At 41.8% G+C, this 24,690-nt stretch overlaps 2 protein-coding genes and 1 long non-coding RNA gene across 5 annotated transcripts in view; 1 reads left to right on the forward strand and 2 right to left on the reverse strand.

Annotated features, from left to right (window-relative positions):
- HSPA12A (heat shock protein family A (Hsp70) member 12A) overlaps window positions 1–19,368 on the reverse strand; it is a 183,996-nt gene extending 164,628 nt beyond the window's left edge. The window contains exons 1-2 of one of the 2 annotated variants that reach the window (XM_032281762.1): window positions 19,351–19,368; window positions 4,223–4,310 (exon numbers count right to left, since the gene is read on the reverse strand). In XM_032281762.1, coding sequence (XP_032137653.1) covers window positions 4,223–4,310 — 88 coding nt within the window. In that variant the 5' untranslated portion in view covers window positions 19,351–19,368. Of the gene's footprint in view, window positions 1–4,222; window positions 4,311–18,396; window positions 18,549–19,350 lie in introns of those variants that run through there. The other variant, XM_032281761.1, reaches the window with a different exon arrangement.
- The window catches only part of ENO4 (enolase 4), a 34,818-nt gene continuing 28,120 nt past the window's right edge, over window positions 17,993–24,690 (forward strand). The window contains exons 1-3 of one of the 2 annotated variants that reach the window (XM_032281771.1): window positions 17,993–18,562; window positions 23,453–23,581; window positions 24,311–24,501. In XM_032281771.1, coding sequence (XP_032137662.1) covers window positions 18,398–18,562; window positions 23,453–23,581; window positions 24,311–24,501 — 485 coding nt within the window. In that variant the 5' untranslated portion in view covers window positions 17,993–18,397. The remainder of the gene's footprint in view (window positions 18,563–23,452; window positions 23,582–24,310; window positions 24,502–24,690) is intronic. The other variant, XM_032281772.1, reaches the window with a different exon arrangement.
- Window positions 21,091–24,428, reverse strand: LOC116553987. The gene is made up of 2 exons (XR_004269993.1): window positions 24,341–24,428; window positions 21,091–21,440 (listed from the first exon to the last, which is right to left on the reverse strand). It is a non-coding gene; the product is annotated as an uncharacterized LOC116553987 (long non-coding RNA).

Genomic DNA, 24,690 nt, shown 5'->3' on the forward strand with positions numbered 1-24,690 from the left:
GTGTGTGTGTGTGTGTGTGTGTGTGTGTGTGTGTGTGTGTGTGTGTATATGCATTAATATATACTACAGTACAATTCAATTCCATTTTATTAAACCCAGTCAGCACTTAAGAGTCTCTGCAACGTGTTGACCCAAGGATAAGCAATAGAACACAAAGTTATGAGTGTCACCAACCTCAGGGAGCTGTGTAGAGGAGACACACTGAAGACCAAAATGCCCCTCCTATCAGCATGGTGGCTATTTATAATGGGAGGTAGATGGTTTGGTAGTTCTGTATTGATGGTGGCCAATAACATGGGTCAAGTCATGTTGGCTGGGTTCAGGTCCCGGCACCACCACTTTGAAACTGTATGACATCAAACATGGAACTTGAGCTTAGGGGTCCTTGTTGGTAAAATAAATGCAGTCACACACTGCATGATGACATATCGGTCAACGACCGACCACATATATGACTGTGGTCCCGTTAAGCTTATAATACTGTGTCTTTACTATACCTTTTCTATGTTTAGATATACAAGTACTTGCCACTGTGTTACAACTGCCTACAGCTTCAGTGTAGCAATATGCTGTACAGATCTGTACCTTACAAGCAGCAGGCTATCCCGCATATACTAGCTTAGGTGTGTGGTAGGCTATACTATCCAGGTTTGCGGAAGTAAGTACATACTACGACGTTCACACAATGATGAAATTGCTTAATGATGCATTTCTCAGAACATATCCCTGTCACTAAGCAATGCATGACTGTATCTACAATAGTGGCCTCTTCATAGGGTAGCAGGGCTTAAATGATATAACAAGTGGAAGCACTTACACTTATGGGAACCAAAAGGCACTCAATGGAAGGAAACCATCATTGTTACCAGTCTTCTTGTTATTGACAAGAACATCAAGTTCGACAGCAGGGGCACAGAAGAGAAAAAGTCAATCTAACTTGGGAGGTGTCAGGAGAAGCTTTGTGGAGGCGGTGACATGGAGTTGAATCTTTCTTAATAACATGTGTTTAGCAGAGGAACAAAAGGAAGAAAAGGCATTCCTTCCAAGTGTAAGAAAGGTTTATTCAAAGGCCCTGTGGCATGAAACACCCTAGCATGTCCGGAGGATGGTCAGCAGATCAGCACAACCAGAGTGAGGGTTCAAGGTCAAAGAGATGCCAGAGCCAGATCTGGAAGGGCCACCAACAAGCCCTTGGCAATGGAATAACAAAATCAAATTGGCCTTTTAGAAGGTTTAGGTAATATTCAACCGAACATAATTTCACCTTTCCGGGGCCAACATCGCGACGATCAGCTGTCGCGAATACTACTGGACTGTGTTAATGCCACAAAGCAGAAAACCTGTAATTCACACGTTCTTTCTTCTGTGCACAAGTCTTCAGAAGGTTTTTGTTTTAGTTGTAGTGACTAACTGGCTTATTTTTCCACAATGACTTAGTTGCCAAGGAAGGTTTTCTTTACCACTAATCTCCTCCAGAATGATTTTAAAATACTCATCCACAAGGAAAATCTTAAGTGGTCGCTTTTTAGCACTCAAAAGGGCCGCATGACAACTGTTCACCCTCAAAGTGCACAAACAGCAATGGCAGCTTTGCAGATCAGGACTCTGAGTCGGAGGGGGGTATGGGAGGCATAGACAAGGTAAGGGTTAGAACTGGAACGAAAAGAGAAATGAAAGCTCAGAATAAAAGCAGTGTGAGTAAACAACAGTCTATAGGAGCAGCAAGAAAGACTAAGAAGGTCACTAAAGAAGAGGAAAAAGAGCATGTGATATGGTCTGAAAGGAACAGACAAAACAGAATAGGACAAAAATGCAAAGGGTCTTTCAAAGGAAGTCAGTGGCAGAAAATTTGGGACAGCCAATTAAACTGCTTTGATCAATATGCTCACTCGTCATTCAGGAGGTCAGCCTATAAGTCAATTCTATTAATTCTCTTTTTCAAATATGTCCTGGGCACCTTCCATGCCAGGTGCTGAAGATTCAGAGCTGAATTAGTTTCCAGCCTCCGTCTTCACTCAGTAGCTCACCTGCTATTGGGCTGAAAAAAATAACGTGATGCACAGAACAGCGCATGGTCTCCAACCATCAAGAACTCATGCCAGCAGAGAGAGGATTCACTGCTATGGAAGACCTGATATCTGCCAGGAATTGTCCTAGGCGTGTTTATTTATGCCGTCTTGCTTGATCCAACCTTCCTTTGATAAAATCAACAGGCATCAACAATCTGTTTTTCTGGCCCCATTTTCACTGTTCCATTTTAAAGAGCACAGAGGCAGCGGGTGGGAAAGAGGTCATCAGACAAGTAAAGGATGCTGAAAAACCAGTTTCAGATGCCCTTTGTTTTAGAAACCCTCATTTCCAGAACCGTCACCTAAGGATTGGGTCTGAGAGTTTCATAAAACAAACATTGCTTTTTCCAGTTTACTTTTTCCCTTTAGTTTAAAGTAACATTGGCCCCAAATGCCCATGGATTAATTCCGTCATTCCTTGGCTAACAGGCCCAAAACATTTCCGTCTGTTCACGTGCGTTTGTGTGTGCTCAAGTGCTGGTGTGTCCAATTCAGACACAACTAGGGAGTGCCATCATCCCTGCGGGATCTGCCAGTTCGTCAAATCCAAATCCTGGACACAGATGTCCTGTCATTGCCACAGGACTGCTTCTTTGTGTGGTAGTTGCTGCAGCCTGGGGGTGGTGAGAATTAATGGTATTTTGCTTAAGTTGTAAAAAACAAAACTAAACAAAAAACAAGATAATCATGTCAACCCATAATGTGGAACTGCAACTTAGCAAGCATTTTATGGTCAACTGAGAAATTCAAAGAACATGATAGAAAGAGTTAAAGCAAGCATGAAAGAGAGCAAAATTGCAACCACTCTTTGTTTCTCAGATAACTTTTCTCCTGAAAAACCAAATCAAATCAATAAATTTATTTATTGAGCAACTATTATGTGAGAGGTACTGTCTGTCCCATTGAATATTACAGGATTTGCTTTCACTATGGTCTTTTATTTTTTCCAGTATTTAAAGCATTGATCAAGATGCTTTCATGGTTTTCTCCTTAAGCAATTTTATTATTATGAATGTCTTCAGAAGTTTAACACTTTTAGGGCTACACAGTTTTCTGGTTTTTTTTGTTTTGTTTTGTTTTTTTCCTATTATTGTTTTTCACCTAAAGCATTCCCTTTCTTTTCCTACTCTCTGATAAAAATCTAGCATCTGGGGTCTGAGACCACTTGAAACGTCTGGGCTGGGGATTGCTAATGGCCTCCCAGAGATAACCCAAACTGCTGATTTAGCGAAGCCCATTCTTGACCTTGACACAAGACAAGACAGGCAAAGGGGAAGGACTTGGGAGGCAGCAGCAAAAGAAAAAGGATCATAGAAGCATAGAAGCGCTCAGATCTCGCCAGGCCCCTCCCCCATTCAGCAAACACCTGGCTGAGTTGGAAAACACGACCAGCTCAACCTTCCCATTGGCTCCAATTGAAGCTGTCAGTTCTCGGCTTGTCACTGGTTGCACTGGGAGCCCCCAAGCAGCCACAAGAGCCCTAATTAGGCAGAAATGACACTTCTACAACTGACCTGCCAGGACCTTTGGCAAACCATTTAACATCATTAGTTAACATGTTTTAAAAGTGTGAATGTAAATGAACAGCCAGTGGCTTTCAATGGAGTTTGTCGGTGGCATCTCCCCCTCCCTTTCTCAGTCTTTCTCTTTTTACATGAATAGTCCACTTGTTTTCTCCAGAATTGGAGGGAGGCACCGAAGGAGAAGGAAGAGGACCAGTCCTCTGAGAGGAGAGACATGTTAAAGCAAAAACAAGCACAGAAGAGCGAGAGGCCATCTTCCTGCCTTTGTATGGGCCCTCACAGAGCCAATCTCCCAGGGCCACCAGAGCAGGGCAGGAAGACAGCGTGATGCTAGGTCCACAATCTATGCGTGTGAGTGTGGCCAGCGATGATTCTAGGCTTTGGATAGCTGGGGAACAAGTTTGTTTTCTGACTCAAGGGTGCCTCTGAAATTCTCCCAAACCTCTTCCCACTTGTTAGTGTTCTGAACAAGCAGGTTTTGCAGCAGTGGTCTGGCAAACATCTTACACGTGCAGAAGTTTAAATGTCCCAGTTCTATGTATACCTAGTCCCTCTCGACAGGAATGAGGCTCTAGGGGTCATGATTTCAGATGCCAGTTTGATACTTACACACATTAGTTCATTTCCTACCTGAAGCGGCTATTTCCCACTTTGAATCACACTTCATTTTGTTCTTTGCTTTACACCCACAGAATCCGTACACGCCAACACTCTCCATCTGTAGGAGGGGGGAAAAGAGTTGCACTGTGAAAATGTCGCTTTGTTTCCACGTTGCTTTTAAGTCGCGCACCCGTGCTGGTTGACAGTTTGAAGAGGCAGCACCCGGCCGGAGGAAAGCAAAGGTTTAGGTGGGCGCAGAGGAGCTGGGTCCCTGGCAGGCCTGTGCACTTACCACCTACTTGTTGTGTGGCCTTGGACAAGGTGCTTAGCCCTGAGTCTCAGATGTTTTCATCTGCAAGACAGAGATAATGCCTTACTACATCAAGTAAGAAAAAAAATAGATGGAAAGTCACAAAAACCGGGAAGCGTTTTTGTGTGCACGGAAGGAATCGTGGAGAGGCCAGAGCTGCCAGAACTGAGGAACCAGGCCAGTTCTCTCTCCATTTGCCCTGGAGAGATGACACTGAGAATCTGCCCTCTGGTTCCCCAAGGCACACCTGACAGAGCCAATATACCACCAGCCCATCCCAGGGTACTCCCTGTCCTCTCCCTCCACGCCTATTTATTCTTAAAAGGACTGTAGACATTACAAAGACAAGCACTGGGTACAAAACAAATTCTGAAAACCCACAGTTCTATTAGCTATTCATTTCTCTGCTGGGTCCTAAACAATACAAGGGGGAAAGCATGTCTTGTCCATCTGTGGATTTCTGGAAGTCCTGTGAATACTGATGGATACACCGTAGATGCACAATACATGTTTACTAGTTGGAATGCAAGAATTCAGCTTCCACGCATGTGGTGAATGCAGTCAGGAGTGTGTGCTTTACAAAGGTAGCACAGATCCTAAATTTGGAGAGCTTTACTCCTCTCTGAATTAAAGATGAGTAAAATCAAGCAGGCTGTGTGTGGTGGAGAATGCCTGTGAGTGGTCACGAGAGAGGAGCAAAAGAAAACAATCTTAGTTTGGGGCAGAAAGAGAGTGAAAATGCTGGAAAGCATCCTTAATAACAGTAAATGGGCAAAGGGAAAACGGCTCATCGTGATGGGGCATTTAGTGCTTTTAAGCTAAATGCCTCAGCATATTAAGCAAATAGAGAAAAGCCAGCTAGAAGATGTCAGCAAATTGAACCGAACAGTGCTCAGAAAGCCCATAGGAGGTGTCTGTTTTTGACCCCTTTTCCCATCACATGCCTGGGCCCAGGCTGCTTGTTTAGTGTTGCCTCTCCTCTCCAGCTGCGGAGCTTATTGAAAAGCTCTTGCTCCCTGCCTGGTTTTGGCACATTTTCTGCAGGTGCCTCCTACTGCGGCCACAATGGGCTGCTAGGGAGGTTTAGACCTGTCAACAGCTACAGGGGAGGGGGTGGCAGCCGTGGAGGGAGCACAGTCATTGTCTTAAAGGGCCAGTGACATTGTATGCCGCCACGGAGCCTGCAGCACTGGCACCTGCTAATGAGATGAACCCTTTCTCCCACTCTCTTTCTCTCTTTAATGATTTAACTAGATCGCTTTGGTTCCTTTCTGGAAGGGGAATTGCTCCATTGATCATATAAAGTAATTGCCTGTAAAACATTGCTCTGCAACAACTACTACTTCCCTGGCTGAAAATGTCACAGCAATTGAAAAGCTCTTAGCCCCGTTCAAGAATGAGGTTGCAGAAGAGAAGTCTTTGCATACGTCCCCAAGTATTTGTGTGTTCCTGGAGTTACAAATTTTTGGTGTGACTGGTGGATTTTTAAGACAGAGAATTTCTTCCCTGCTGTATGGCATGATTTTTGTGTGAGATTGCGGTGAACTAAACAAACACACACACATACACACACACACCTCTCTCCACCCTAAAATTAGATCTATTCATTCAGAGAAAGAAATTCTCTTCATCACCCATGCCATTCTTCTCTGAGAGGCCATGACGCTGGAGGGACACCCATATAGGTCCAGCGTGATTTGGGAAAGGGTCTTCAGTTCTCCTTACAGAAGTAGACAGTATCTTTATCTAGGAGGAAGCAGCAGCCTTGGTTTGGGAAGGAGGAATTGATGCCTTAATTGTTTAAGATTTGCTGATTTTTCAGACCTGTCACTTGGCGGCGGCAGTGACACACTGTGGGAACGGGGACCACACACTTAAGGAGTTTTCATAAATAGCTTTATTAAATAGTCACTGCCACACCAATGTGAAGGAGTAATTCACCTGGGGATAAATCACTTTGTAACAGGCATGAACCTGCCAACAAAATAAAAAATGGTTAGTGATGGTTTCATTTTTCTCCAACAGGTGAAAGCGTAAGTTTATATCTAAATCAGAGGGACCTTTTTCAACTGAGTTGGTGGGAAGGCCATTTGCGACACGACATGCTGCCCGCTACCAATCTGGAACAAAGCTCAGGTGAATCATCTGTCATCAGGATAAGCCGTGAATATGTTTCTTCTAGCTGATGAAGGAAAGGCAGCAGACATGCCTATTACTGCACTTTTATAAAAAGGCAAAAACATCTGCCCACTTACTGACAAACAAAGAGCACAGAGAACTGAGCTATAAGAAAAAGAGTGTTTATGATGATAAATCTGAAAATGCCATCGAGTTTTGTGCAGCTAAATCCTCTGAAAGGTCATGGTACAACTTCCATAGCTGCACTTATGTGCATTTTTTTTTCTTAGAATTTTGAGACTGCGGATTTTAGATTTTAAAATCTTTTAATACTAACAGAATATAAATGATAGCGAGCTAGGGCAATAACACATACTATATCAAAATATACTGTATATAATAAAAGGTATTTTCCTACATATAATAAAAGGTATTTTTATTTGCCTATTTAGTAAAAAGAATGCAAAAAAAATTCTTTAAATCTAAGCCCATTAAATAAACTGATTCCCAAATATGAAGAATTACGCTGACAGCCTTTTAACCCGGAATTTGAATGTGTTTCTATTTGCTCATACTAACAGGTTTTAATTGTCTGTAAAATGACACATATAATTGGATGTTTAGTTTGATAATTAATACAGAACTAAATAAAATATGAAACAAATAACCCCAAAGTTCTACTTGGCTCTGAGTCCCTTAAATAAAAACAAAGATTTATATACTGTCATGGGAAATGGATAGTAAGTGTAAATTACTTCGCATGGCAATTTCTAGTAGCTTTGCCTATTTGATCGGTGGTAAAGGCAGAGGAAAGTGGGTTGAATCAAGCCCATGCATCCAAGAAGAGAAGAGCCTGGACTATCGAGGCTGGAAACAGAAACCCCATTCGTACAGAGCAGCACAGCAAGCCAGGGTGTGATGGGAGGGCCGGGGGGTGGCATTCTGCATGGGAGGGAGGCAGGGGTGGCTGGCCTACTGCTGGTCCTCAGGCCGAGTGTCCTCTGCATGAACTCCCAGAGTGAGAGCGTGGGTGATCAGTTTTAACAACATTTCACCATATTTCTGGAGGGGGGAAAAACAGAACATTTGAAGTAGAAAAAAAAAAAAACAAACAAACACATCATCAGTGGAATGAAGGTCAAATCTGACAGCAACCGTGGGACTGGTTTCACTTCCAAGCGCACCCCTTTTTGGCTTATTTGTACATGATGCAAGAGGTCTGCCTAGAATTCCAAAGTTCAAAGACAACAAAATCACGCTTTACATCTTATTCCTCACTTGGATCTCCATAGCACATTTTAAACCATCTGACTTCACAAGGTACAATTTAACCTTCAGTTAAGTTTGTTTCAACTTCATACAAAAGAGGGTTTGTAAAGATGCTGGGGTTTGCATTAAAAAAAAAAAAGACTGCATTTTTTTAAATGTTGACTTATTCTTCTGTCAAGACACAGCTGGTTAAATGTAGAGAGAGATGAGAATTATAACCTGGGCTAATATGTGATTTTTCTGAGTGGTAACTGCTAAATTCTTCATAATTCATATTTGCCAACTTATTTATGTAGTGAGAGCCACACACTTCAACCTGAGCACCTTATGTACTTAGAAAATCCATGTGTTTTCATTTGTCACCAATATGTATATCATCCACTAAAAGTTAACATACAGATATGTAAAGGTCCTTAATACTTTAATAAAAAGCTAACAGTCAGGCTAGCGGGTAACAGGACTTGCTGAAATGTTTCTTTTCAATACATAAGGTGAACATACTTTCCAGCTGGAAAATGACATCGATCTGAACCTTATTTTATAGCTCTTGAATATAGAACTACTGGCTAAGGGAAGAAATAGATTTTGCTATTTTATGCCTCTGTGGAATGCACAAGATCATTCTAAAGGAATATTTCAAACGCAGTGTTTCGGATCAGGTCAGATGTTACCGAAGCTATATGAACACAGACGTCACTCCCCTCCCTCACAAAGAGCCTTGCTCTACTTTGCTGTTTCCTACAATTTTCTTAGAATTACATGCTGCAAAGTTCCCTTTCTTTCAAAAGTCACAAAGCACTAAGTAGTCAAAGGAGTCTTCCCATACCCTTGTTTTTCTCAGTTTGACAGGGATCACAGCTCCATTCCTCCAATATCCATCCAAAGTTACAGCTTATTTAAAAATATCCCACTGAAAAAGATGCACTTTAGTAATCAACACAAGTATGACTGATTCCAAAGGACTTCGTAGATGCCTTGTAAAAAAATACCCTAAAATCTCACCTACACATTTTGTCAAAAGTAGATGAGACAGGATGGCATGACGTGTGTAATTTTAAAGTCTCAATTTGGAAGCAAGCTGGGTCGATCATAAATATAGTAATCATATGATCATAAACATAGTAATCATATGGACTGAACCTGATGTGGCAGCTAAGCCTTAACCCAAGAGGGTACAGACATGTGTGCAACATTTGATTTACCCGCCAGGGTCTAGTTTTGTGCCAAGAGGTTAGTGCTTTTTTTTCTTTTCTTTTCTTTTTTTTTTTTAATTATTGGGGCTTGAAAGGGTGTGAAAAGTCCATAGCATGCTCCTAGTAAGTTGGACTCAAGACAGCATACACACAGACTGGAAAATCAGTTCTTTTTAGTTAAAAACAAAACACGCAGTGATTTTTTTTTCTCATATAATAATATTTGGAGATAAAGTCTCCTGCAAATATAAATTAAACAGAGTTCCTGTTTTGAGTTCATTTTGATTGCATATCCTCATATCCTGTTTTGCAGATTTATAATTATCTCCGAGAAAGACAACTAATTTTCCAGCATTTGGTTTATAGGATGTATACAAAAAACTACTAAATGAACAGATAATTTTCTTTTGCAAATATTAATTTTCTTGGTTCAGAATTTTAAGTGGTTGTACTTTCAGTAAAGTAATAAATGATACACAGAACAACATTCATTCTAAAGCTTATAAATTGATAAATACACATTTTATTTATTTCAAATATCATTCTTTAAAAGTTATAGCCCTTTGTTCTTACCCTATAAAAACATAGTCTTTGATTTTGTATTTGATTCTGCATTCTCAAAATCGGCACAGGAACTGTATTTTTCCTGTCAGCTTAGCTATAAAGAAAAGAAAGTATTTATGATTAGGCAACCAAAGTTCCGATCAAACCCACAGTTAATACGAATCTCAACAAGTGTTGGCTGAGAATCATTTTACATCAAAAAGAAATGTGGCACTAGTTCCCTCAAACAGAAACTCGGCTTTTAAAATGTTAGACACAGAAAAATGTTTTAGGAAGTACAGAGATCTAAGGTTAACTCAAATGGAACTCCTACCTTCTGAGTGTGTTTCACTATCTTCTCCCATTTTCAAATTTCCCTAAAGTTTGTAAGACTAGAATGCAAACATATGGTTGTGAGCTTTGTGAGGATGACTACCTTGGATCACTCAGTGACATTTTAAATCAATCAGTTGGTCACAGATCAACTCCAATTTTCACAACAGTCTAACAGTAGCTGCTGAACAAATGCGGCTCCCTCAGGACGCTCTGATAGATCTGGTGAGGGCAGTGGAACAGAGTGAAGCCCGGGTTACTCATGCTGCTTCCCTTGGCCAGATCTTTAAGCACACAAAAAGAAATGGAGCTGAGGGCAGGCACCTAGATACTTCTAATCCAAACCACACTTTTGCTTCAGTTATTTATTTCAGGTGAAACTACCTTCACACAACATTCTCCTAATACACACAACTCTTTATTCCATTCTGAGTACAACTGTGTGTCAGATTCTCTTGCGCTTTCCTAGTCTTTCCCATCCCTCAAATGTAGCAGTTAAAATTGTAGCTCAGGCCAAAAACAAACATCAATAATAACACAATAAAAGCATTTCTACTTTAGAAACAATATTTTAGTCTTTTATCTTTACTAAACTTTAAGTATTAATGGAAACATTTTTCTGAGAAATAGATGCTGATTATCAGTAGTTTTATTTCTGTAACCTCTACCTAAAGTGTTGAATGCACAATGATAAAATAATTATATTATTTAATTAAAAACAGGATTAATCATGCATTATTCCTTGTCAGCATTCAACACAATTCAATGTATTTTTTAACATCTGGTACAGAAATTTAAACTAACACATTAGAGATTCATTCACATATATCAGCAGAAATAATTTTGGAAGTACATAGGGCTTCATTCATAATAATTTATAGATGTTTGTCATATACAAAAGAGATGCAGTTAAATTAATACTAGTAAATTTGTCTAATTTTATTTGCCAAAAATGTACTGAGAATTTACTCCTCTAAAATACAATATTTTGAAAAACAATTCTCATTCTGCATTTGTGACTGCTATTTTTTCTTAACACTCAAAAAGCTGTAATTAACTTAAAAAATAGCTGCCAACTCTAAAAGACAAAATTATGGCAGAAAAAGAGAAAACAACATCATAATGAAAAAAAATTCTACATTTTGCCAATAATTAATCTAAAATCAAGCCCTAAGTTGACAACTCAATTTTTTAAATTCCCCAAATAATTTTTGAAAGTTTAACATTACCATAAGATTCATAACCAGGCCTGTAGAAATTGTGTTATAAGGCAGAAGCGGTCTTTTGATTTTGCTAATAAGAAACAGATAATTCCTCTTAAGCAGATTAACTTAGAGTACATTTTCAAGGAAGTTAAAATCCCCTTCAATCAGGTTCTCAAGTTTAATTACAACAGTCAAACAATGTATTAACACTCATTCAAGTGCAGCAACAAAACAGGCACAGAACTCTCAAGGCCCAGGAAACAAACCCAATCGATATTTACAAGAGTCACAGAGAATGCTTTTTTTTTTTTTTTTTTTTTTTTTTTGGCCATAACTTGATAAAACATCTAACTGGTCCTCTTAACTGGGACTCTTCCTCTCTCTTCTTTGCTGCCCCCTATGTGGAAAATACATTTAACATCTTCTTCACTCACAATACGTACAATCATACTATTTATTTTGCTATTTTTATATTAATAAAAGAAGTACAAATAAGAAAACCTGGCCTTTTGAAGGTATTTTGTATGTATTCCTTTTGTTTTATTAGCCCTGTAATTATGTTACAAAAATACCTTTAAGTTGTAGCTACTTCTATAAAGTTAAAAAATTATCTATTTAAGGCCAGGTATGGTGTCTCATGCCTGTAATCCCAGCACTTTGGGAGTCCGAGGCGGGTGGATTGCCTGAACTCAGGAGTTTGAGACCAGCCTAGGAAACATGGTGAAACCCCGCCTCTGCTAAAATACAAAAGAAATTAGCCGGGCTTCGTGGTGTGCGCCTGCAGTCCCAATTACTTGGGAGGCTGAGGCAGGAGAACTGTTTGAACCCAGGAGACAGAGGTTGCAGTGAGCCCAGATTGTGCCACTGCACTCCAGCCTCTGCGATAAAGCGAGACTCCGTCTCTACTAAAAAAAATTAAAAAAAAAAAAATCTATTTAAAAATGGCAAAGTTTCTTTGGCTTCATCTTTTCCTTTGCTCTTTACTGTCTGAAGTCCCTGAATAATTGCCCTACTTCCAGTTTCATTCTGCCCATATAGAAATTGTGTGTATTCTGAAAAATACTAATTAAACTGCCAGCAGTGTCATCTCCAACAGTATCTTTTGGTCTTCAGTGTCAAAGGCCTTTGAACAAATGACCGGAAGGCTGAATCTAAAACAGCCTTTGACAGGATGCCAGCTTTGAACACTCACGTTATGACTATGGCTCCAGCTTTCTGCTTTATTTGGGAAGCAAGAGAGAAACAACCCATCAACTTTACAATTTTCCACAAATGCTAAAGGCTAAAATAAAAGTGACAGATTACCAGGAGGCGTAATCACCTCAAAAGGTCACTGATATTGTTTTCAAAATGGGATTCCCTTTTATTCAATTCAGTTTGGATTCCAGTACAAGCTAAATAAAGGTTTTCAGATAAATACTCCAAAACTGCTAAAATACTACATTTTCCTTTTCCTTCATTTCCTTGGTCACAACACCACCAGTTACTACGTGTTAGCCATAGCAGAAAGAATTTGACATGGATTTTAAAATCACATCTCCTAGCAATCCTATGAAATTCAAAATATTAGTGCAGAAATGGGCTCAGAAAGGGCAAATAATTTGTAAAGAGGTCACACAACTGGGAAATGGAACAACCAGGATTTGAACTTGTGAACTCTGATTTTCTAGGCCTTGTTGGCTTCCTCCACTAATAAATCATTCCTGGGGGAAGCCTTTGTTATTCTCTTTCTGACCTGATCCATGGAGAAATCTTTTGAAGCAGAGGTTTGCAACCTTGGCTGCATATTAATATCATGTATTTAAAAAAATATATATGCATGGGCCCCACCCTCTGGAGATTCCAATTTAATAGGTCTGGGATAGGACCCAATCATCAGTAACATTCAACACTGTAGCAATGAATAAAATAAACAATCTCTTCATGGTGCTTAAATTCTAATAGTGCTTACTAGAAGCCAACAGAATCTCCAGGTGATTCTAATGTGTGGCTCAGACTGAGAACCAATGATCAAGATACCACTTACTGAACATTCTTTCTTCAAGACCGCCAAGTGAGCAACTCAACGGGCCCCTCCTAAGAGGACGGACAAGAGTCTAGCAACAGCTAGCATGAGACAGTGGAACCTAAGAGAGTTCTAGCTTTGAGAGACAGTGAGCACAATGGGAAATACAAGGGCCCTGGTGTCAGAGCTGGGTTCAAATTCCATCCCCCCTATTTATTAACTGTGTGACCTTGAGCCAATTACTTACCTTTTGTGGCTGTTCTGCAGATTCAATGGAATGATGGAAGTAAAGCTCCAGGCATATAAAAGTGCCCAATCAAAGATAGTGGCAACTGTTGTTTTGGCTGTTTTGCTGTTATTACTATTATACTGGTAATGACTACTGCCAACAGACATCAATAAAGAAAAAAAAATCTTAAAAGCCTCCCCACTTATTAACCAAATAATTCCTACTTTTTTAACTTAGCATTTAATTTACAGCTATTTGTATTTCCAGTTAGCTTGGTAATCATATTTCTTATTCAGGACAACTGGGTGAGGATGGTTAATGTTATTATTCCCATTTTCTAGATGAGGAATCTTGTTTCCTAAGCATGATGACTGAGTGAAGACAGTTAACATTATTATTCCCATTTTCTAGATAAGGAAAAGGCAACGTCTTCCATCTATTATCTCCTGTTTATGATTCTGATTAAAGGCACCTGTGGTCATGTTCATTAGTTCCCTATGAAAAATGATATTCATCACAGCTGTCAAGTGTAGGAAATAAGCATTAACAAGCACTTGATAGCAACCCCAAAATAACATCTAGATAATCACTTATGAACATCAAAGTCACGGCAAACAAGTTCCAAATTAAATAAAGGTGCTGGACAGGATTAGGGAAAAATGAACAAATGCGTCTTCTTCATCCACATTCATTCAGGAAATGTCTGACATAGCTCAGAAATTGTTTTTGAAATGTAGACTGAAGAACTGTTAATTTCCTCCATGAAGGGTCTTCAGTTAGCAAGTTGCAACAGACTAATGTATCCTGATATTTTAGCTTAAATTAGAGCTACAAAGTAGGAGAGATCCAAGATGGAAAGACTTGGTTCAGGGGTTCTCTAAAAAGGCCACCAGGAAGCCCATCGACTCTGTGCAAGGGGCCCATCACTCCAAAGACATCAAATACACCCCCAACACTGAATAATGGCCTGCCCTTAAATGTATCCCTTTTCATATGCATGAAATTTCCATGAATAAAAATATATTATGCCTCTAGAAATACTGCTGAATTTATAATTATTATAAATAACTACTGTTACATTGGGGGGACGGACTGAATTTTATTATTGTTGTTAAAAGGAGCCTTCATACTCAAAAAGCTTAGGAAATTCTAACCCAGTCCAAACACCTCTTTTTACTGACACAGATGGATCTCAGGGGCAGCTGGGACTCCAATCTATGTTTTCTCACTTCCAGACAAGCGTTTCTTGTACACGCCATACATGCCTTCCAGTGCAGTTACAGACTCATGGGACGTTAATAGTCATGACTGTATCCTCTAATATTATTTCATCTTTCTAAAATAGGAGAGCACAGTCCTACCCTCTCTGTGTGAATATGTTGCAGAAACTTTCTAAATCTTCTGAGCCTCTTCTTTCCCCTTTCTTCCCTCCCATCCTCAGCTCCCCAGTTTGGTAAGTTTAGGGTTAGCAATACACTTGACCCTTCTCAAGTACCCTTAGACATTCAATCTCAATATAAAATGGAAACACAATCACCAAGATACTAAAACAAGGAATGTGTAAAGTATGTATAAAATCTGCATATATATGAGTATATTTATAGCTAAAACCCCATAAACATTTCCTAATATCTATGAAAAATAAGAAAATTGAATATTCATGAATAATCATTTTATTTACCTGGATCTGTCAATACCAATCGGCTGTTAATAAACCCCTTGCATACCAACTTTTTTCCAAATGCTTTCACATCTATGATTTCAGTTTGTCCTGATGACTCACTCTGATGTAAGTGCTACTGGAGTGTCACTGGAACTTAAATTCCGTGAAGAGAAGGAATTCTTTTTATTCACTGTTCTTTCCCCAGTGCCTAGAACAGTGTCTGGCACATGGTGGGCATTCAATAAATATTTGTTGATTGAGTGAATGACAGAAGTTGATTGACCAGGATGGTAGTTTCTATTTATTAATTGATTTTTTGACTTCATGTATTGTCACTTTTTTTTTGAGAAAATGAAATGAGTCTACAAGGGAATAATTGAGATTTCTTCTTAAAGTCTTCATCCTCTTGGAACTTTCTAAATACTGTAAATGTAATTTTTCGAGGCTATACAAGTAATGCATTCATTACAGGAAAACCAGATACTATCAATACATGAAAAGAAGAAAACAAAAGGTCCTGGTGATCGGATCACCTTGGGACAACACAATTAGCACGCTGATATATATCTTTTCAGACTTTTTTCTATGCAGTTTTACACACACACACACATACATATGAAATATTCCCTAAAGTCTCTGCCTTAGACTTTGTGATTTTGACTTTTTCCCTTTTTCTCTAAACCCTTTTTCCTGATGTAGCTCCTTGTCTTCCTTTTATGTCTTAAATATATTCCTCCCCCAATATTTAAGTCCTACTTCAAAATGATGTTTCCCCCTTTGCCCTCCAAAGGATTTGTCTGTTCTTACAACTCTGAATGCTACGCGGATGTTGTCTATCTGGATCTTCAGTCCTCCCTTTCCTCTGGGATAGCAATGCTCCTCAAACTCTACACATCTAACACCAAATGCATCATGTTGCCTCCATCAAAACCAGATGATGCACTGATCCTACTTCCATTAACTATCACAGAATTCTACAAGGTATCCTCAATAGCCATCTTTGCTTCCCCAAACCCACATCCAACCACTCAATGCCTTTTACATCCATCCTTTCTACTCTCTCTTACTCATCAATTCCCATGGTTGCCATCAGTGTTTAGGCCCTTGCACACACACAATTTTCTGCCTCTGTCTCTTGTTTTCTGTATAACAAAAACCCATCAATGCTACCCACTGCTGCAAGTTAACTTCCTAAAACCCTACTTATTTGTTGCCCTTCCTATATTCAGAAATTTGTGGTTGCTTCCTTCTCCTACAAAATGAGATTCCAGCCTCTTCATAATATCACCTCAAACTACTTTTCCAACCTATTTGTCATTATTCCTGAAAAGAAACTCTTTGCTCCAGACAGGCTGGTGTACTCATGATTCACCCACCTTCAAAACGTTTGATTGTGAGTTAAGTACTTATTAACCATTTATTATGTGTAAAACCCATTCATTCATTCACCAAATCTTTACTGAGAAGCTATTCCATCCGGTAATGTAATGATGCTGCAGACACAGTGGTGAACAAGACAGACAAAGTTGCTGTCCGCCTGGAACTGAGACAAATGGGTTACAGGGAGAGACTCTAAAATATGGTGGTCCCAGCCCAGGATACTCGCAATCTTCCATTGAAAGGTCAAATGAATCAACACATCCCTGAGGGCTGAACTTTGTGGTCCAGGCAGCAAATGAGGGAAGAGTTCAGAAAGAAGGGCTGGCTGGAGTGACAGCTGGACTGTGGACGCGGCTTCATTGATGTGGGACTCAACCTGTGCACTCAAGGATGAGCATAGGAGAGAAGCAGGTGCCTTTCTTCAAGGGATATATGAGGAAAAGCAAAAAGGTGGAATGGAAACAACAGCAATAGTATCAGCTTATTTTGCTTAAGGGTTCATTCAACACCTATTCAGCAGACTACATACTCTGCCCTTGCAGGGCCCCAGGCTCCGTGGTAGATGTGAAGATAACAGACTCAGCTCCTACCGTCAGGGGATTTCCATCTAGCAAGGAGAGAAGGCAGGTACATGATGGTCTATCACAAACAAACCGTGAGATGTTCCATAAGAGAGCAGACAGAACACGGCGGAAGTTTGGAAGGTGCATGTCTGGGCTGCATAACAGTACTTACAGCATCACATTTTTATGCATCTGCATCATCATCAGCATCACAAAGTATTTTAAATATTTTGTGCAAGTATTTAAAATAACTGTCTTGTTTCAAAGGGCTTTCTCACTCACTCTCATTTTATGCTAAGTGACTCAGAAAACAGGCAGAGTAGGTATGTTTTCCATTGGGGGCAAAGTGTGGCACACATCTTGTAACTCGTCTACTCGGGTAGGGAACATAAACGGGCCAGAGTAAAACAAGAACATCCTGTCCATCGCCGCCCACTCCTGCAGCATTGGAAGTATCTAGAACTGAGGACGCACACTAACTTCTGTAATCGTATGACACCTGGCAGGTGCAGTGAAGCCAGGAAGGCACTTTGGATTGAAAAGGGCATGACACAGGCAGCATTCTGGAGAGAAAACGTAAGCTAAGGCCATTCCCCCATTTTTGTTTTACCTCCCCAAGTCCTGCCTGAATCAACCCCCACCCTTAGGTCTGCCCAAACCACAACCATCCCTTAGGGTTCACCCCAAATATTTTCAGCCCACACTGGTTTTTTTCATTCCGTTGTTTTCACCCCCACTAATATCCCAGGGAAAGGCGAGTGGCCGTTTCTCTCCTGGACATCATAGCAGGCCCAGCCACCACACTGCTCGGCTCAGAGCAAGTAGCATGAGCCCAGTGAAAGAATTCCTGAGACCGCCACAGCTCAGTATGTCCTGAGCTCCCACATCCCTCCCCCAATAGAGTGGGTCTGCCTTGCACAGGCGGCCCTAGCAACCCGGAGGAGCTCACTAAGCGCAGAGAGCTGGGGGCGCGTGGGGTGGGCCGGGTGGCCCGAGGCGCTGGGCCAAGGGGAGCCGAGCGCGCGACCCCAGGTGCAAGTCGGAGCTAAGGCTGCCGCGCTCCGGCAAAACGCGCTTGATGAGGTCGTTAAATATTTTCCCTTCTGGAAAATTGCCGGGGAAAAGTGGTGAAAACGAAGCTGGGAGGGCGACAGTCCTGGGAGTCTAGGAGCCCAGACACCCCGGACCCAATCCCGCAGGGAGAAGAGGGAGGGGAGCGGGCGCAAAAGCCATTCTGGCTCGGAGAAACGCAGCAGCTTTTGCCGCAGGAAGAACCTAGGCCTGGACGCATCGCGAGATCTGGGGGTCGGGATCACGTTGCGTTGCCTAGCGACAGCAAGGACGCTCGTGGGCCCCCAGGCTAAACCCCGCTGTAGCCTTTTAAATCTCCTACCATGGGGGAAGAAGGCGGCGGCCGCAGCTGTGGGACCACTAGGGAGCTGCAGAAGCTGAAGCAGCAGGCGATGGAGTACTACCGGGAGAACGACGTTCCGCGCAGGCTGGAAGAGCTGCTCAACTCAACCTTCTACCTACAGCCGGCCGACGTCTACGGGCACCTGGTAGGGACCTGGGACACGCGCCCTCCTCCCTCCAGCCCCTCTCCCCCCGCCCAGCGCTGCGGTAACGCGATGCGCCGCGCCGCAGAGTCGCGCATGCGCGCTGCCGGGGCCTTGGGTCTGCGTCTAGCGGAGGAGACTCCAGGAGGGAAGGAGCGGGGAGGACACCCTGGGGCGAAAGGATCTCCGCAGAGAAAGTAGTGGAAAGGAAGCAGCAGGAGAAAAGAGGGCTCTAGGCGGATTTGACCTGCGGCGACAGCCCAGGGCCTGGCAGGCTTCATCGCTACCTAAGGGGCTCTCCGCTTATGGGTCGGCCCGCCACTCATGGCTGCCAATTGTCATTTTTAACACAGACCTTAATGCCCCCAGCTCAGCTCACCGACCTTCAGCAGCTCCCTTTTGACCACAGAATGAACACCTTGGTGTTTGCTACAGCTTGGCCTCTCCCTAGCCTGGGGCCTCATTCTACTGGCTCCTCTGCCGGGATGCCTGCTTCTATCTGACCAGCCCCCTCCCTAAACTCCAAAATTCAGACCAAAGCCTTGCCCACGTAGCCCTGGACCAACCGTCCTTCTGGGTGCCTACAGCATGTCCTTCGTATATTCTAGGCCCCTGAGGCAGCCTCCCTAGGCAGCCTGTGAGCCTCTGCTGGGCACAGGGGCCTTTTCTTATCACCTTTCGAGTCTGTGCCCAGCCCGGAGATCTGGCACATACCTTAACCTTAAGCAGTGAGCAGTTGAAGCAAACGCGTTTTCTCCCTTCCAGATCCAAAAGTAGTAACCCACACTTACCGTCTGGAAGTCAAGTGTGGTCGGGGCTTCTAGGAATTTGCACTGTGGCGAGGGAAAGCAAGGAGGCAGTGTGAACACCAAGCAGAATGAGGGCTATGAAGAAGCAGATGTGCTGTCAGGATACAAAACCACGTCGTGTTGAGGCAGTTGATATAAAGGATGATCCGAGAATTTTTTCCCCTCATTCATGGCCTATAAAAGGGGAGAAGTAAGGGGTTTACTGAGCCCCTTGTGCTGCATGCTATAACTTACTTAGTCCTTAGTACCACTACGATGTGGTAAAAATGATGATTCCGGCTGGGTGCGGTGGCTCACACCTGTAATCCCAACACTTTGGGAGGCCGAGGCAAGCAGATCACCTGAGATCAGGAGTTCCAGGCCAGCCTGGCCAACATAGAGAAACTCGTCTCTGCTAAAAATACAAAATTTGCTGGGCGTGGTGGCGCCTGCCTGTAATCCCTGCTACTCGGAAGGCTGAGGCAGGAGAATCGCTGGAACCTGGGAGGCGGAGGTGGTGGTGAGCCAAGATCGTGTCATGGCACTCCAGCCTGGGCCACAAGAGTGAAACTCTGTCTCAAAAAAAAAAAAAAAGAAAACATGGACTCTCGTTCCCCAGTACAATGATCTCATTCTATTAAGCAGCCAGGATATTTGTTTGTACAGCTCTCAGGGAACTTATATCTTAGTTTGGGACAAAAGTCACTAATATATAAAATAATTGGAGCAAAAGAGAAGGTGATAGATGACTGTGTGCCAGATTGAGGGACAGATCTCTATATGCTAATAAAGGAATTAGGGATGGAAAAGATCCTTGGAGGCTGTATATCCAGGAAGCCTTTGGCTTGGACTTTGGAGGATGTTTAGGAATTGCAGAGGCAAAAAAGCAACCTCCTTTTCCTTTTATTTACTGCTCTAGTTTTGGCCGTGCCTACTCTCACCTAGTCTCGCCCTCTATCTAGCCCATCCTGCAGAGTGCTGCTAGAGCAGTGTCCTAGCATGCAAGTCTGACCATAGCTCTCTTCCTCAGAAACCTCCTGTGGCTTTCGCCTGCTTGCTGGCCTTCATGTGTGTGGTTCACAGTGCTCAGCCCCTGTCTCTGGTAACAGATACATCTCCCACTCCCCTGCCTTGCTTCTCTACACCGAATCACTGACTTTTTTCCTAAAGCCAGAAGTTTCCTACCTTTCTCCTCTTTGCTTGTCCTATTTCCTCTCCCCAAAGTATCTGCTCTCCACATCACCCCCTTTACTGCCACTGAAACATTATACCTCCTCCAGTGTTCAGCTCCAATATAATTTCTTCTGTCCCTCTGCGACACTGATATGGTTTGGCTCTGTCCCCACCCAAATCTCATCTTGAACTGTACTTCTTGTAATCCCCACATACAACTTGTGTGGAAGGACCCTGTGGGGGTAATTAAATTATGGGAGTGGTTACCCTCATGCTGTTCTCTTGATAGTGAGTGAGTTCTCATGAGATCTGATAGTTTTATAAGGGGCTCTTCCACCCCTAGACTTCACTTTGCACTTTTCCTTCTGGCCATCACATGAAGAAGGATGTGTTTGCTTTTCCTTCCACCACGGTCGTAAGTTTCCTGAGGCCTCCCCAGCTGTATGGAACCTTGCTCATGAGCCATGGTCAATTAAACCTCTTTCCTTTATAAATTACTCAGTCTCAGGCAGTCCTTTATAGCATGTGAGAACAAACTAAGACAGACATATTAGAGAAATTCACACATGGTAAAGATCATTGCAGGCAATAACAATACAATTTACTCCATCATCACAAAACTTAATGATTGAAAGAGTTTTGGATTGGGAATATGGCAGATCTGGTTTTGATTTTTAGCCCTGCCACTTCCTCACTGTGATAGAGTTACACTGATGGTTCTCCAAGGAACTAGACCTCCAGTGTGAACACTCTTTTGTAAGTCCCTCCCACACTGACTCTGGACTTGGCCATGTCACTTACTTTGATCAATAGGACCTTGGCAAGCACGATAGAAACAGAGAGTTGATAAGTGCTGGCATATTGAAGCTTGTCCTCTTGGAAGCTAGTCATGCTGCTGTGAGGATGTCCCAATTACCCTGCTGGAAAGAGAGAAATTGTGTAGAGAAAGATCCTGACAGATACGTGACTCCTCAGAATATCCTGTGAGAGAGACAGATGCCCAGCCAGCCCCTCACTGTGCCAGCCATCCCAGTGAGGCACTCGACATTGAGTGAAAACAGCTTGGATATGCTGGTTTTTGTCAAGCCTCCAGATGATTACATCTGTATAAGGGACTCCAAACAAGCCCATCAAAAGAATTTCCCAGTTGAAGCTCCTCCCAGATTACAGGATCATGAGCAAGTTAATGGTTTAAACCACTAAGATTCGGGGAGGTCTGTTACAAAGTAGTAGATAAATGAAAACATTGGCTAAGTGATCTTAGACAGTTAATTTTTGTGGAACTCAGTCTGCTCATGTGTGGGATGGAAATGATACCACATACCTTAGAGAGTTGTGTTGTGAATGTAATGATACAATGTATATATAGTGCCCAGGGATGTAACTGACATTTATTAATTTATATAAGATTTAATTTATAGAATCCTATATATGTCAGGCCCTGTGGTTTTTGATATAGTGATAAAGAAGACATAGTCACTCTTTCAAAGCACATATTAAGCACTTTAAAAATGTTAGTTCCCATCCTCTGCTAACACAACACGTGACACATTATAGGTGCTTGGTGCTTCTTAAATTGAACTCACTATAACAAACAGAGTGTAAGCTAAATAGCATTTTTCCTCTCCTGATTCTAAATTCATTTAGGCACTTACTCTGTAACATGCAAACCACCATTAAAAAAAGTCATGGATAGCTTGAAAATGAGCTCTTGCTTAATACTTCTGAACTTGTGTGTCCCACCTCCGAACTGGTGTGTCACTGTAGGTATTAGATGACCTGTTGTCTAGGTTGAAGTCACTGGATTTTGAACTGAAAGATCAGAGACCTGGTCTGCTAAATGAAAGCAAAGCCCAATACTATCTAGTAATCAAGAGAGCAATAAGGGTGTGCCTTCACCTTCCCTCCTTCCAGTCTCTCCTAGCTCCTTTTCCTCTGCACAGAAACACCTCCCTGAACCTTTTTATGCAGGCTCCTTGAGTAGGCTTTCTACCTCAGCTTCTCTTTCTTCAGTCTTTTTCTTAGATCACTTCCAAATGGCTTCTGCTTTCCACCTCAGTGAAACTGCTATTACTAAGGTTCCCAACAAGCCTCTTTGAATACATAGGACTGTGCATGAGCTGATGGTAAGATATAGCCACTGCGTAAGTCTTTACCACTAAAATATCACATGCCTCACTGAGAGGAATAAAAATCGGCTCATGGCAGGCTTCTTAAATTTAAATGCATCATGGTGTTCTAGAAACCAGTTGGTTTCTGTATCTTGAAACAAGGGGGCTGGGCACAGTGGCTGATGCCTATAATCCCAGCACTTTGGAAGGCTGAGGTGGAAGGATTGCTTGAGGCCAGGAGTTTGAGACCAGCCTGAGCAATGTAGTAAGATGCTGTCTCTACAAAAAATAAATAAACATTAGCCAGGTGTGGGGGCATGTGCCTGTGGTCCCAGCTACTCCAGAGGCTGAGGTGGAAGAATCTGTTGAGCCTGGGTGGTTGAGGTTGCAGTGAGCCATGATGGTGCCGCTGCACTTCAGCCTGGGTGACAGAGCAAGACCCAGTCTCAAAAAAAGAAAAGAGGGATAGCTTAGGCAACTGAATTGACTATAATAAGGCCTGCTAAATAGTGACACAGGGCCTTTAAATTAAGAAATGTATGCAAATTTCTGTTGAGAGTTCAACATAAACCAAATTGCCCCATGTACCAGAGACTCGGGAGTGGGGTGAATCCAAATCTCAGTACGTGAGGGCAGGGCAGTTCTCACAGAGCTGCTAGTCTAATCCTGGCATCAGGAAGAATATTCAGAGAGAGGTTTGGTAGAAACTACAGTCAATGTGAATGACCTTTTGAAGATAAAATAGATGTGGTATTATGACTTTTTTTTCCCCAAACACCAACTTGAACCAGATGATTTTTGTTCTTTTGTGTGTGTTGAAGGCAAACTGCTTTTCTAAACTTGCAAAGCCTCCCACCATATGCAAAATTGTTGGGAAAGACGTACTGGATGGATTGGGGCTTCCAACCCTGCAAGTAGAAATATTCTGCACCATTCAAAACTTTCCTAAGGTATGAAGCAGTTTAAATGTGTTCCTTAATGTCCTGGCCCCACTGCATTTATTAGCAACTCTTGTATAAACTGTAGAAAATTAATGTTTTGAAATCCAGTGTTTGTAAAATATATGTGTATTGCATAGGTAGTCATATAAGCATGAATTATACAATCAACCATGAGGGCTTTATTATGTTTAAGTGTAACTTTGATGCAGACATGACATACTAGCCCAAGGATGATCCAACATGGATAAAAGGAATGAGGCAAAAATAGTTTTTAAACTCTGACATGACTCATGTGGTAGGTTCTATAAATCTATGTGTAGGTTTATAAATTAGTCTATTTACCTATTTATAGATGTTAGGCTGACCTAAATAAATAATTTACTTTACTAGTTTTAACAATTTATTTTAATTCACTTTGCTACATATTTGTTAGAAATAATTTTTGCTATAGTCTTTGGTAGGAGAATAATAATGATTAAATCTGCATTTTGTTATTTATTGGAGAGGTAGTGATAAAAATGAAGTTCAACGTAGGGTTTTTCTACGGGTATTTTTAGTGTTCTATGAAGCTGGGTTCCACAATGTTTCAACAGCTATAAAAATATCTCAAAGAAAACTATTCTCATTCTTCCCTTGAAATTGGTGGTAAAATTTCATGCATTTAAAACCTGGCTTCATTTAATTTCCTCTTTCTGGGAGAGGTAGGGAACGTGTAGAACACATTTATATGATTTTCAGAGCATATGTTCTGTGGTGATCTCAACTCACTTTGAAGTCCATGAGAACGCTCTGCCCGAGCTGGCTGAGGTGGAGGAGGCAGAGAGGACCAGTGCAGTCAGCACCGCTGTGCAGTGGGTCAACAGCAGCATCACGCACGAGCTCCAGGGCATCGCACCCTTTGACCAGGCAGAGGTGGATCACCTACTCAGGTACAGCTTCCACTTTGAAATATAAACATTAAGTACAAATACACATCCACTGTATTTCCATTTCACCTGCCAATAAAATGGGCCTGTCAAATCTATAGAATTGGGAAGTCAGTTTACAAAGCATATGTGAAAGCAGCCACATTTAGCATAAAATTTGTTTCTCCTGAAAACCCTGTAATTAACACCTTA

Source organism: Sapajus apella, unplaced genomic scaffold, assembly GCF_009761245.1.
Source record: "Sapajus apella isolate SASKATOON/1434 unplaced genomic scaffold, GSC_monkey_1.0 scaffold13, whole genome shotgun sequence".
Lineage (NCBI taxonomy): Eukaryota > Metazoa > Chordata > Mammalia > Primates > Cebidae > Sapajus > Sapajus apella.